This window comes from Xiphophorus hellerii, chromosome 4 (assembly GCF_003331165.1).
Source record: "Xiphophorus hellerii strain 12219 chromosome 4, Xiphophorus_hellerii-4.1, whole genome shotgun sequence".
Classification (NCBI taxonomy): Eukaryota; Metazoa; Chordata; class Actinopteri; order Cyprinodontiformes; family Poeciliidae; genus Xiphophorus; species Xiphophorus hellerii.
The window spans coordinates 2,441,631-2,457,175 of record NC_045675.1 but is presented as its reverse complement, the minus strand read 5'-3'; the positions used below and the strand labels follow the sequence as shown (position 1 = coordinate 2,457,175).

The 15,545-nt window shown below is 37.9% G+C and overlaps 1 protein-coding gene across 1 annotated transcript in view; it reads left to right on the top strand.

Annotated features, from left to right (window-relative positions):
• The first annotated feature begins 2,270 nt into the window (after positions 1-2,270).
• The window catches only part of map1aa (microtubule-associated protein 1Aa), a 39,720-nt gene continuing 26,445 nt past the window's right edge, over positions 2,271-15,545 (top strand). Inside the window, exons 1-2 of the mRNA XM_032560666.1 lie at positions 2,271-2,505; positions 3,372-3,473. Coding sequence (XP_032416557.1) covers positions 2,286-2,505; positions 3,372-3,473 — 322 coding nt within the window. The 5' untranslated portion in view covers positions 2,271-2,285. The remainder of the gene's footprint in view (positions 2,506-3,371; positions 3,474-15,545) is intronic.

The window sequence follows — 15,545 nt, the reverse complement described above, 5'->3', positions numbered from 1 at the left end:
TTAATATCAGCCAGAAATCATCCAATCCATGCCAATTTATGTAGAGATGCAACAAGAAAACACACCCAAATGTGGATGATGATTATTATTTTTCTTTATTTCCCTATTTGGATATTAGAATGAAAAAAATGTGAAGATAATTTGAAGGGATCCAAATCCAGAGGGAAACAAACCAAAAGTGAAACAACAAATGAGAAAATTAATCTTATTCTGACCTTAAAACTTTTTCTGTACTTGTTTTAAATAACTTGTAAATAAAATGTTGTTTTAAATAAAACATAATGAACGGAAGCAATCATAATTTAGGCCTTAAATAAAAAAATCTCCAAGCTAATTTATTATATATGGAAAATAAAAATGCAGGCATTGCCTTGTTGTTTACTTTGCTAGAAATAAAACAATCTTCCTAATGCTTTCTCTGCTTAAGTCACACCCAAAGCAAATATTTTTAAACTGTAATTTTAAGCAATTTCGATACAATTTATTTATGTAAAATTATTATATATTTTGGTCTTGCTTCGGAGACGTGAAGAAATCTAAAGATCAATTCCTGCAGTAACTCCTCCCGCCAGCAGAGGGCAGCAGACGCTCTGAAGTGTCGCTCAGCAGACTGCTGACTCACTCCGGGTAACACAAATCAATAGATGAATTCTTTTAGTTGTTTTTAATTTTTTTTAAAAATAAAAGCAACAAGAGAAATCTGTGTCAGGACTAATTATGTTATTTATTTCTTTTACTTTCAGTTGAACCTCCAACATTTCTGCCCTACAGCAGAAGACAGACAAGCTTCTTTGTTCCATCCTCACAGTTAAACATGGTCGTGTTTCTCTATTTGACTCAAAATAACAAGAATTGAAAACCTCCAATAAAAGGTAATAATGCATCTATAACACAACCTGTGCAGCTGCTCCAGTCTCTGGTGTAAATGACTGTCAGATGCTCCAGATACTGCCTGTACTCCTCCATTATGCCATCAGCTAAATTCAGCTCCGCCGTAATGAAACGGCTCCGTATTGGAATCTAAATGACACTAAAATGAACTGAATTGGAGTGAACTGAACGAAATGAAAATGAAATGAGCTGAATAGAAAAGAACTAACTGAAATTGATTTAATAATTTAACTGAATTGAGCTGAATTGGAATAATTGAATTTAATCCAATTGAACTGAATTGAATTAAATTGAAATGTATTGAATTGAACAGAATTAAACTGAAAATAAATGAACTAAACTGAATGAACTGTGCTGAATGGAATTGAACTGACTGATTTGGACTAAACTGAATCTTACTGAGTCAAAAGGAATCGAACTGAACTGTAATGAATTGAATTGAATAAAAAAACGAATCGAATTGAAATTAATTGTGCTGAAGTGACGTGAATTGATTGGAACTAAACTGAATTGTAATGAAATGAATTCATTTAAATTGAACTGAACTGCATCAAACTGAACTGAATTGATTGAACCCCATTGAATCAATGCAACTGAACTGAGTTGTAATGAATTGAATTCAACTAAACTGAATTTAATTAATCCAGATACTTACCTCATGTTAAATATCTGGCCTGTGTGTCTAATACTTCTTTGCATTTGCCTTTGGTAAAATAAATAAATCATTTAAATGGGCGTGACATGAAGTTCACTGCATCATGTTAAAGATGTCAACAATTGAAACATAGTTTAAAGATTTTTTTATTGCTTGTTATGTTAAAAATGAATATTAAAAGCATGAAGGCAGCATTTTGGAGCTTTATATTTTTTATCTGTGTCTGTGTGTTTTCGTGTGAACTGGATGAACCCACAGTACCAGTCCGTGTCTCACTGTCTGTGTCTCACTACAGTCACGTGCGCGCAGTTATTGTCATCATAATGGCCGACTTTCAGCTTTTGTGCTGCAGTTTATGCAAATGAAGGCTAAAATAAGAGGATCTCTCTTTGTCAGCGCGGATCTCTTGCAACAGAAGCGTCTCTGTTGGAGAATAAAGGTCCGTCAGAAAACGCGCTGCCTGGCACTCACAGTGACACCGACAGAAACGGAGCGGCTCTGATCTGCGGACCGGGTTTATTTCCGGGGTTTGAACGTGAAAAACGAGACGGATCATCTCCAATCGACTCGTTTTCAAATTTAGAAATGTCTCTGCGTCGCCTCCTCCTGCTGCCCCGCATGAAATATGACCAAAATTATTCCTGAAATCCATCCAATCAGAAGCCATGACGTCACATAGCCACATCAACGCCCATCCAATCAGACGCTTTGCCTCGCCCAGAGCCCATCCTGCACCGTCATGGTGCTCGCTCCGGATGCAGTTGTCATGGAGATGGGAGAGAGCTCGGCGTCCGCTGCCGGCGCTGTTACCATGGAGACCTCCGGCTCGGCGGAGCGGGCAGAACCGGACCGGATCGACGTCCCGGCGGTCCGGAACAGAAACTACCGGGTGCTGATCGCGATCGGAGAGATTTCCACAGACTATCACCTGGAAGCGGCGCGGAGTCAGATCACAGGAGGTGAGACAAAAAAACCCAAACAAAACCGAACCGCTTTACTCGGACTGGGGTGTTCAAAGTGTGGGTCGAGGGCCATTTTGTGGCCCCTGGAACCTTGATGTGGGTGATATTAAGGCCAATAAGAAATAAATCAATGAATTTCATGATAAAATAAAACTATTAATAATTTCCATTTGCATGATTTATTGTTTTTCTCTTTTCTCTCTACCAAAAATTGGATGAAAAATTTTCAGTTTTTTGTTTTGGTCTCAACTAGCACTTTTTTGAAGACTACTTTTGTTTACAGAAACTTTATAATTCATTGTGGTTGTTTGGATATTTAAAATGTCTTCCAAGTTTAGGGCTAAATGTTTGTTAGACTTCAAAGTTCACTTACAGTATCTTTGAGAATGCATTCAATCAATCAATCAATCAATCAATCAATCAATCAATCAATCAATCAATCAATCATCATAACATCATCATCATCATCATCATCATAACATTCTTGTTATATAACTTGAAAATGGGCTCAAAATGACAATGTTATAATTTATCTCAATAACTTCTGGGACAATTTATCATCCAGCGAAGTTTCAGTGACAGCAATGTTGTGATAATGATAAAAGAACTTTTCAAGTAAAATACAAAATAATTTACAACAAAAATTATTTTGCATTTCAAGTCAGAAAAGAAATATTGACCCATAGACTATTTTCAGATTTCAGTATTTATACAAAATATATATTGGAGATGTACATTTTAGCTTATTATTTTTTTTTTAAATAAAAAAAAATACTGGATCTCAAAAATATACAGATTTATGCCTCAAAAATGTGAATATGACCGCTTATATCTATTTCTGTTTGTTGTTTCCTCTGTATCAGGTCTGCTTTCCTGGAACGTTGACCTGTCTGTCTGCGACCTGAATAAGGAGCTACAGCTGTTCAGGAACAGACACACCGCTCAGTTTTCTCCTCAGGTCAAAGGTCAGACTCAGTTCATCGATCATTTTGCAGAAGCTTTGAACGGCAGGACTTCCTGGTGTGTAAAGCCGTGTGTGTGTGGGCTGTGATCAGTCTGGATGGACAGAATACGAGTGGAGTTTTGTCTAAAACACATTTCTGCTGCTTTGTAAAAATGAATTAATCAGCATTTTTCATTTGATTTAAGAGTTAAGCAGCTGCTTAACTCGTACATGCCTTGGACTGACCCTGCTTATAGATAATAATTTTGGTAAGATTTTGTGGAATCTATTTTATAATTTTTCCTTCTGTGAGTTGCTCTTATTGACGTTGATTTAAAATAACTCAGGGAGTGTTTCTGACTGCTTGGCAGAGAAACATTTCTGAAAGGTCAGCGTGGAGAAGCGATCAGGAAGTGCTTTTAATCTGAAAGGTCAGTCCTCAGATGTGGTTCAGAGGGGGTTTAAATCCCCCCAGCTCGTTTGTGTTTACCTTTTGGAAAGCGGCCTCCTCGTTTCTGCCCGTCACACTGCGGCTCCCGACGCCGTGCCATGAATACTAACGCAGCGGCTGGTGGGGGCAGCGCCGCCAACATGGCCGACAAACCCAGACACAAAGAGCACAGAGAGAGGAAACCTGCTCCACCACTAACTGATCACCTCCACTTAACTTAACACAGCAACAGAAGCTTATCTTTGATTTTTCATGCAAGTTTTCTAAGTTAAATCAGCTGATTATTTATGATAATTTCTGACTGACTACATTGTTTTTTTAACCATTCAAACAGTTTTCATCTGTTTTCACCTGAATATCTGAGAAAATGAAAAGAAACTGCAGGCAGGAACTGAGCAACATGAAAATCCACTTATCAATTAATATGAAGAATATAAATACATTTACATGAAAAAAATGAATTTGCTTTAAATCGTAGTCAGCTGGAAATATACAATTTCATGAAAAGCAGAAGTGTTTTTTTCATTATTTATTAATGTTTGGTATATTTATTTTTGTTTATTTTTTATTAATTCGTTCATTCTTTTTGTTTATGACCAGTTTAAATAAGATGTTTTCTTTTTTAAAAAGCTTTATTTTGCATTCACAAGCATATTTTTTAAATCTTAAGGCACATTAATATAAAAATATACTCGGGTTGAGATAATGTTCTAAGGCTTTTCACTCATTTTTACTGGGCCCCTTTTTATGTGGAGTGTTTCTGTAATTATGTGTAAAATCGTGACACCTCTAAATATAACGTAATCAGAAAAAACATGCAGATGATCAAATGATGGGAGTGTGGGACGGATGGTGCAGAATTATGAACAATGTGTGAATTTATACACCAAAGTTGTGATGAATTAATTGTCAGATGGAAAGTATAATCAAAATCAAGAAGTTTATAAATTTAGATACTTACAAATAAAGAGACGTGGCAGTAAAACAAAATACTGTAAAATTGATCAGATAGGAAAATAAAAGATTTTTGGTGATTCTGTCAGCAGTTGATTTAAATTTACTAACAGAATGTGACAAAAGCAGAGGATTTAACTGCAGTAACTTCTAAAATATGCAGGTATGTTATCAGATTATTGCATATTATAAATTAAGAGATTATTTAAATTAGTTTACAATATTCTTATTGCATTTTTTTGACTCATTATTTCAGCTGAAATCACTATCAATTTAATCAGCATACCAATGAAAATGGAGCATATATGATAAAAATAAATCATTTTTCAAGATGGCCGCAATTTTTGAGGCTTTTCAACCAAACAGTTTCCCATTTTCATGACTTGGATGAACTTTATGTCACATCATATGTTTTCCACTATGGTCATATATTGCTACCTGAACTGGTTCAATTGCCAATGTCTATCCAAAACTCTCTTGTACTATACTCTGCTGTAGGGGTTCCCAAAGTAGGGGTCGGGAGCCCTGGAGGGGCCATAAAAACACTAACTGGGCGGTTGTGAATGATTTTCAGAATCATAGTGATGCGACTCCTGAGGTGTACTTAGGGCCAAAAGGGACAATATTAAATACATAGCTACATTAAAATATCATTAAATGTTTCATTAAAAACTCTATATTAATACAGATTTTAGTTAATCTTAAGATTATTCATATTTATTTTTAAATAAGTAGAGGGAAAACATTTTATATGTATTTTTAGGTGGTTGCTAGCCTCTGGCAGTGTTATTTTGGGGTCACAGGCTGAGAAGTTTGGGAACCACTGCTGCACAACAAACAGGAAGTCGGCCATCTTGGATTGAAGTTGAAATGCTGACCCTGTTTTGGCCATATGTAGCCTCCGCATTTGTTCCAACTCATCCTTGAGGTTTGGATCGATCGGCTTCAAATCTGGTCCGAATGATCTTAAGGGATAGAGCAGTAAAATTTGAACAAATGGTGAGTTTTTGAGCATGCTAACGGGGTGTGGCCAGACCTCGGACTTTGACTACACACCACCACTGAGCCTTTGGTCAGTTCATCAATCGAGGTCTGTGATTGGTTCTCGGCTGGTGACATCACTGTTTCCTCGCTGAACAATGAGGCACACAGACAGCCAGGCTACATAAAAGATCTCCTTTCTCCCCAAGAGAGGAGGAAGAGGAGGATGAATGAAGCTGTCACCCACACGGTGCGATTAATAGAGGCCCAGTGGAGCGGCTCTGCGGATTGATAACTGGTGAAACAGAACCGGGTGGAATCAGAGACCCTCAGGGGAAACAGGGGCCATCAACGCTACAAAGATCTGGTGTACAAATATCATCTGAAACCACTTATCTGAGAGATTAATGTACATATGTAACAGCTGGGTTTTATTTTAATAATATTAATATTGCAAAACAATAATTGTCTTGCAATATTAAACAATTAAAAATTTTTTAAGTTTGCAAAATTTGTTTATTTACTCTTCAAATTCATTTTGTTTTGTCAAAAACTTGTTTCCTCTTGACAGAACTTACCGGTTCTGTTGTGCTGCTTTTGACGGTTGGTGGTTACCATAGCAACCTGTAACTGACAGCTCCTCCCCCTTTTTCTGTTGCTGTCAATAACCGTGGTGTGAATTAGGGTCAGCTCTGTGCTTTCTTTACATTTCTTATTTTATCTTAACACATATTCTAAACAAAATCAATTACATACAGTAACTTTGTCATGTTTTCTATGTTTTTAACTTTAGATTAGTTTAATTTTTGACCACTGCCAACTGCTCATTGCTCCGCAGTTTGCTTAGGGACATTTATTTTTTAATAAATACAGAAAGAAGTCGATGGACTGATGTTAACCACCAATGGTCATATCTTGTAAAATCACTAAAACTAAAAAAACACATCTCTGTAGTTTCATGTCAAGCTATTCAAGAATATTCTTTGGGTCTGAAGTAAATTAGTTCACATTTTGTCCTTTTTCTAAAACTTTGAAATCAACATTTGAGCAAAATGGTTGAAATGTTGATTACTTCAGCTACAAAATAACTAAATGATAAAAGTGATTTTTTTTTTAGGCAATTTGTGTTCCTTGCTTGATGATGGTTTTTTGGTCGAACCGTTTGGAAAGAGTTGATTTATTTGGTCTGACCACCTAATGTTCTAAACTGAATTCACTAAAACTATTCAGTCTTTTCCCAGAATCCCACTTTAAGAGCTTCAACATTCCCTTAAAGGGGAAAAGGGCACAGAAGACTATCTAAAGTAATAGAGAAGTGACAGTAATGTAATACTGCAGACACAGCATAACTGTTACAACTCATGTAATGTCATTTTTGTCTGGTCTTTATGTCATTTTCTCTCAGTAGGGAGATTTAATTTTGTGTTGCTGAACCAACAGAAGAGCTTTTTATGACTTTCTCTCCCACGCTGCACATCTTTGGCCTGCTGTAGTCTTCCTCTATTGATTTCTGCCTGAGGAGCCACTCAGATGCAGAGTAAATCATCGCAATGTGCTGAGAAAAGCAGAAACCTTCGGATGATAACCTCACACATGCAGCTTGTGTTGCTGTCAGCTTTCTGATGATTTAATCACAGTTTTTACATAGCTCATCAAAACACGATTCGTGGTTTGATTAGGAGTTAAGGTAGGCCTAGGTAATAACAATTTTATCAATTAATGGAATTTTTTTTTTGTTGAAGATTTAATTTTTGAAAAATCTGTAACAGATTAAAATCGAGCTGCACCATCATCCTTCTGCCACTTCTTGTCGTCTTCTTCTGCCAGCGGTAACACCTGGTTGTTGATAGTATGAAGTGCTTTGCAAAATACATCTATTTCAATATGGCCGTAAAAAATCCTAATTAAACTAAAAAAAAAAAACGTGAATTTTATCGAAATGGCGTATTTCCATAAAGCCAATGTATTTTCGTAATTCTAAAACATAGCTCTGATGTGACGTCACAATTTCGGAAACTTTGCAACCGACAGACATCTTGGCAGGCAGTTGCTAAGGAGTTGCTATGACAACAATAAACAAACCACAAGCTTAGAACTAGCTCTCACCTCGTTCCTATCTAACTAATAAACAATAAAAATACATCACCATTCTCTGAGTACTCTACACACCTCTGTGTATTACTAGGGCAAATATCAGTGATATTTACTGTAGTACTTACTGTATTCATGTCCATGGTACTGACTGCCGAAGTAGCAAGATTAGCTTAGCTAATGTAGCTAGCTAGGACAGACGAGTGTATGATGACTTCCGGTCTATGGAAACGCAGTTCTATGGCAGACCGTTTTAACATAAATGGTTTCACCACACTTACAGTCCAGATATTTGAATCGGTTCATGACTACGGATTAGTAAATTAAGATATCTCTATTTATATTTCGATTGTATCAAATGACGTCAGATTTACCATTCGGTTGTATTTAAGCTTCCGTTCAAGATATCTACAATGAATTACTGATTATCTGAAATATTATTTCAGATATGTACTATTAAATTATAACTAGTCATGAAATAAATTTGCAATATCTTGCTTTTTGTTCTGACTAGTCATAATTCTACTTACATGCATCTTGAATAACACTGTAATTCAATATATCTTAAATGTATTTCAGATAGCAGTAAAAACTCAGACACGTTATTGATTGTAGGCGCTGCCTGTGTGTCCCGGTTTAAAATTCAGCGCTGTTTATTGATTTGCCCCATCGTTCTCATGCAGCCGGGGTTGTTCCTGAAGATGTTGCCCCTCCTGTTTCAGGTTCTTCCATCCACACCAGACAGACTAACACTAATGCATGACTTCTGAGTGTTTAATGATTGTAATGCGAACTATGCCAGAAAGAAGAGAGGCTGCAGGCATAAGTGGTAAGAAAAATGCTCCATGCAGGCAACAACAAATATCTCACTCCCTGTTTCCTTTGCTGTTCCATGAAGATACGTCGATTCAAACTCTCCTTTCAGAGTCACTCCGTCAAGGCTGCATTCACATTTTTTATCCACTTAAAATGAACTAGAGCTTTTTTAATTTGAATAAAACGACTGTTATGCTAAAAGCTGAGCTAGTTTTTTGTTTAGTGCGTTAGTGGTTTTGCTAACTTAAAAATCAATTCCCTTGAATTAATTTTGAACTGCTAATTTACTGCACAACTTTCAGTTGAATAAATTTTGAAATCTTTGTTGAAGTTTTATCTTCTTCAAGCAGCTGGATGATCATGTTTATGCTATTATTTTGAGAGGACTTTTTATTCTGCTATTTCCTCTCAGATTATTATTATTTTTTCAACTGAGCAAATGGTCAGTGTGCAACAAATGTGAGCTATACAGAAAAATACAACACTTACATGAAGAAACAGCCAGGTGTTAGTTAAACAAATACATGCAAAAATTCACCTGGTTTGTTTTATTTAGTTCCCATAATGCATTGCTTTCCGTTTAAAACAGCTTAAAATCTATTGACGTGCTTCTGTCCTGACCTAGCCAATTAGGCAAAATTAGCAACAGATTTAGCAACACTGAACTAACAGGTTGGTGTGTAATGACTAATTTAGCCCTGATGATGGCGATATGCTATGATGTAACATGTGTCATTGATATATGGTGGGTGTCAACATGGTTGAAGTTAGCATTAGCTTCTGCTAATTGCTATGTTGATGTAAAGCTTTAGCATTAGCAGAAATAAAGTTTATGATTAGTGTTTTAGGGTTAGTGCAACTAGCTTTTTAGCTAGCGGCGCCCACCACTTAATGTCAGGGATCTTATTTCTTTAAATCGGGAGTATATGTGTTGTTTTTTAAGATCTTATAGCTATAGCAGTCAGCTGACTGCCAGTTATCAGATGTGTTTTACTTTATCAATTATTTGTTGATAAAGGTCTGATAGTAATGAGGCATCTGTGTGACTAGAGAAACTTCACCACAAAAATTAGTTTTTTGTTATTTTATGGAGCTATGTTGCTTCTGCTAATTGCTATGTGGATGTAGCAATTAGTTGATTTAGCATTAGCGAAACTAAAGTTCATAATTAGTGGTTTAAGGTTAGCACAACTAGCTTTTTAGCTAGCGGCGCCCACCACTTAATGTCAGGGGCTTTGTTTCTTTAAATCGGGAGCAGATGTTATAGCCGACTTCAAGTTGTCAGATGTGTTTTACTTAATTATTTCTTCATTATTTCGGTCTGGTGGTAATTAGGCATGGGTGTGACTGGAGAAACTTCACCACAAAAAATAGTTTTTTGTTATTTAATGGAGCCATGATGGTTTTGAAAGCTTTTTTCCCCTTCATAGATTAGAAAGCTGCATTTTGTATTTACTACAGAGTTGTTAAGAAAGCAAAATCAAACTAAATCTGTAAATGTTTAACAGAATTTCCATGTAAAAAAGGAGAAAACTCTTGACCTTCAGATGGGTTGCGTCATTCAGAGACAAACAGACCGGGAACGTTTCCCAGAAAATGCATTAATCTGCTACTACTGGAGGAAAAAAATACTACGTCCAGCTGCCGCGTGCAAGACGGATTTAAAGGGATGATGTAAAGCGGCGAAGGAGGGAGGGGAGAGAAGATGAGGACGCCTGGCATCGTTGAGCGGTTGAGGGGAGAAAAAAGGCGTGGCGGGCCGGCCATAAGAGCTGCGTGACCTTTAGAGGAGACCAACAGGCATCGGAGACGATGCTGCTACAGCAGCTGTGAAGGAGCTCAGTTTCATTAACTGGCTTATTGCACAGACATTAAGAAAACAAGAGGTCAGCAGAGAGCACCATGTTGTAATGACAGAAGCCTGAAGAAGACTTTGCTAAAATCATGGAAGAGTGTTGATTTATCCCCAGGGCTCCATATTCTGGGACAATTAGAGGATTGAATCAGATTTTAACCTGCAGTTTTCCAGGCTTTCCGATTGTTTATTTTTAAAGAACATGTTGTTTGCTATGTAACACAGTTTGTCATTTAGAGTTAGCACCGCTAACTAGCACAGTTAGCGGTGCTAACTCTAAAGAACTAACTAAACACTTGTTCCAGAAACATTAAAGCGGTGTGATATTTAGTGGAAGCTAATGATAAAACTCTACACCAGCGTATTATTTGGTGCAAGCTAACGCTAACGTTCTATGCCAACATTGTAGTCAGTGGACTCTAATGAAAAGATAGTATGGTATTTAGTGGAAGTTAATGCTAATGTGATATACCACCATAGTATTTAGAGAAAGCTAATGTTAAAGTGCTATACCTATTAATTATTAATCATATAAAAAAGGATTTAAGAGTTTCAGGTTGACATTTTTTATGCTAAAATATGAATTCTTTTGGATGCAGAGGGCTGGACTGAGTCGCTCCACTGGGTGTTTTTCGGTCAGTGGAGGATCTGAGTGAAAGCTTGAACTAATCTGCAGACACTAATGGAACCAGACTCCATTAGTTCTGTGTTTACTGCTGCAGTAGATGAGTTATTAACAGCGCTGAAACCGTCAGATTGAGATTATTCTCCAGTTTTATTGTGACGAGTTAAATCAGCATTTAAGGACAAGTTTACAGGACAAAGTTCACCTTTTTTTTATTTAGGCAAATCTGCAGGATTATGTTTTTGTGTAAAGACCCTCATCCCACTGAAGTTTGTTCCTTTATTAGAAAAGGTTTAATTATAGACTCAGAGGATGAAGGTTATTTTCCTGAAATAAACATTTTCTGCACCAAAGAGAATTATTCTCCATGTTATTTCAGGAACAAAGAGACAAGAGAGCAAAGAGTCCATAAAACATTTAGACAAACAGACTTTTCTGAGTCTATTTGGGTTTTAGTTCATCTGGGTTCACTGACGACTCTGCATTAATTCAAAATGTTTTTTTCTAAGTCACTCCTTTTTATTTTCAGCCTCATTTACCTTTAATACCCAACAATAAACACATAGGATTTAGATAGATTTGTTTAATTTAAATATGATTTAGTTTTAAGTCTAAAAGGTGCAAGCTTGTATCAAACTAAACCTTTATTTTTTAAAATAAACGTCCCAGGCTGATGTTTGCTGCTATTGGGTAAGAAACAGAAGCAGTTTTCACTTCAACACAGAACTTCATTACAGGCTTCAGCTGAAAATTAATCTTCCCAAATATTTATGAAGTGTAGAACAACACAACATTAACTAGAAACAGCAAATCAAATAAATGCCAAATCTTCTGAAAAACAGACAAAAATAAAGCCTTTGATTTGGACATGGCTGCATTTGCAACAAACCGTCACCAGATTCTGAGTCCGCTGTTTCTGCTCGGCAAAAACAATATTTTAAGCATTTTTGCCTAATTTCTGCTCTAATGTCAGCAGCTTCACCATTTACAAAAACTTTATGAAAAAGTTTCAATCAATATGAATTACAACAATATTTAATTTCCCTTTGGAATCAATAAAGTATTTTTGAAATTGATTTTGTTTTATATATAAGTAAAATATATTTATGAATAATAATAAATATACCTATTTTAAATGTCGATTTATGTTTTTTTAATTTACTTATTCCTTAATATTTATGATTATGATTTATAATTTATTGATTGTTTATTGCTGGGCTGCACATTAATTCATTTAAAGACACAAGATTTAGTCTTTTGAAAGCTTTTTTTTGGGTCTGCAGCCATAAAGCAAGAAGAGAAAAAAGAAACATTTTCAGAAACTTTAAGCAACAAAAAAAAAAAAACTCTGGAGTGAATCATCAACCTTTTTATAGTTTCTTACACAGGTTATTTTCCCGCCTGTTATGAAAATAATTTTAGCACAAAATGAGTCAGAAAAGCTGTAAAAACAAAACTTCTGGACCATTTCACCTAGGAAAGGTTAATTTACTGATTAATCATGAAATATCTGCTATTTGGGTTTTTCAGAGAATGTTTTTGGGGAAAAAAACACGTTGAGGAGTATTTTATTATGAAGCCTAGGCGCAAATTCAAACTGGAAGACTCTTTTATCCCCACCGGGACCCGTTAATTGAAGCGACCTGCCCACAATCGTCGACCTATCAACGCCGGACCAAGCCACGTCACGTCCAATCACCGACCAAGTCCCAGCTGATAAGGACCTTCATCCATGGTGTCCTTCGCTCTCCAGCCGAGCTCAACCTGTTCAGCTGCACGCCTCAGCTCTCAGTCAGCTATCTCACCAGATCCTTTTCGTCGTCATTGCTCGTCCTTCCACCTCTAATGTCAGTCACAAAAGCCGCTTAGCCGCGGGCTCGGCGCCTTCTTTTCCTTCAGACGCTCCTCGATGGAAGAAGAGTTCCTCACGGTCCAGGCCTCATTCATTCCAGACAGCTTCTCCCGCCGCTCTCTCGCCGATCTGGGATCTACCGGCCCTCGCTCCTATGCCACCCGCTTCACGATCTGTCTCTGGCAAGTGGACACATAATCCCACCGTCTACGTTGCATACATCCCCTGGCAGCCTTTCTCCGCCCCGGCCGGGCCGCAACGTCTCGCTGCTTCGATCTACGCTGCCGTTTCCTCCCAGCTCATCGTCCATCATCTTCCTTTCCACCGCCAGCGTTCATCGCACCGCCTTCCCACTGGTTCCCCGCTTTGGCTCAAATCCGCATGGCCGCTGTCAGCCCGCCCGTCAGCACCTCCCATCGGACTTCCCACGCCACGCCCGCCTCGGGCTTCGGGGGTAAGACGTAGCCTTCACGTGCCTCATTCACTCTTTACAACGCGACAAAACGTAGGAACTTTATTAGTTTATCCCCTTCCTGAACTCGCAGGCCCTACTCGCATGCGCCTTTCAGGCTGCGTTCCAAACTTCATCATTCTTACATCAATTAGTTACATTGGGGGCTTCCGTACTTCCCATGCATGTGTTCTCGCTCTTTTTCGCAGTTAAAACTGCTTATCTGATGTTTTCATGTCGTGGCCTTTTTCTCCAAGCCGCCTTTAAACGCATCATGAGTGCTGAGACGCTCGCGCTGGGTTACCCCGAGGGCAGCGAAGGAGAGCGCAGGCGCGTTAGAACCTCGGCAACAATCAGCAAACGCAAAGAACCGTGCAAATGTTTCCCCAAACCAACCGACTGAGGCGAATAGGGCCGTTTGATACAGGCAATCATAGCTAAAAGTTCACTCTCATAAATACAGATAGCTAAAAGGCGACTCTAGCACTTCAGTTAGCTAAAAGGCGACTCTAGTACTACAGATGGCCAAAACGTGACTAGCAATTCAGTTAGCTAAAAAGTGACTCTAGTAATTCAGTCAGCTAAAAAAGGTGACTCTAGTAATTCAGTTAGCTAAAAGGTGACTCTAGTAATTCAGTTAGCTAAAAGGTGACTCTAGTAATTCAGTTAGCTAAAAGGTGACTCTAGTAATTCAGTTAGCTAAAAGGTGATTCTAGTAATTCAGTTAGCTAAAAGGTGACTCTAGTAATACAGATAGCTGAAAGTCGACTCTAGTAATACAGATGGCTAAGAGTTGACTCTAGTAATACCTTAAGCTCGTTGACAAGTAGCCTGCAGGCTACCGATGTTGTGGTACATGTTCAGCCTCGTAGATTCATTTCGCCCTACCCGTTAAATTTTATCCTGAGCCAGGGCGGTTCTCCGCTAATAAGCAAGCTGTCCCATTTTTTCATATTTCAAGCTCATGTCCCGTCCAGTGCTTTTACGCTTCATCTCTCATCTGAAATCTGCATACCATTTTTTCTCAGATTATCCTGCCACTTCCTGGTTCACTCAGCTCGTTCTCTAGCTCACTCAGGTTCCAGGCTCAGATGCGTTCGTTCCATCTCGCTTCTGAACTAATCATCATAAAGCACCCTCCGGTTTCCCTTACGGATTCGTTAACACGGCCATCAGCACTTACAAGCCGCCCTGAAGCCACGGCTTTTTATAAAGGAACCAAACCCCCTCATCATCGCCTGGGTCCAAGTCAAGTAGTCGCACGGCACTTTTCAACTAGCCAGCCAAATCAATCAATCAAATTCCTATTGTATAGCATGTCGTAAATGGATTAACATAACTGCGCTTTAAGAGCTCAGGAAACCGTCCGATTCACATTTACCTTGATTGGTTCCTTGTACTCTCAAGCTGCATCAGCCGTTGTTGTAAGAGCTCACGTTCAGCGTTATGAAGTAATCGTTAGAGGCCGTTCAGAGCTGTTTGTTCAAGAGACCGGGAGCGGGTCAACGAATAAAAGTAAGTTTTCTCCGCGTTCAAGCAGGATTCGTATATCCGAGCAACTTAAATTCAGGTATGACGATCTAAAGAGTTATCATCACGATAGTTTTTGCGGTTTATTTGTCGTCTCGCTGCCATCCGCTGGTACAAAAAAAAAAAAAAATTAACTCCATAGCGAGTGAAAATAATAGCTTCATTTGTCTCATCTTCCGTATTTCTCGTAGACCACTCTCAGCTCTGTTTAATAAATTTCGAACCAGAAATCTCTCCTCTCATCCCTTACCGGATGCTCGTGGCTGCTGTAGTATTTAAAGATCTCACTCAACAAAGCTTTTTAGCAGTAAGGTGTCTTCAGCGCAAGTGCTTTTATATCATAACAGCTCAAGAACCAAAGTCATGCATAGGGAAGCAACAAACAAAATATGATATCAAGTCAAGTTCCATCATTAATTTTGTAATTGAGCATGTTTCCAATACATTCTAAACAGGCGGGTTTTAGTCGAGATTAATCAAAGTCGTGT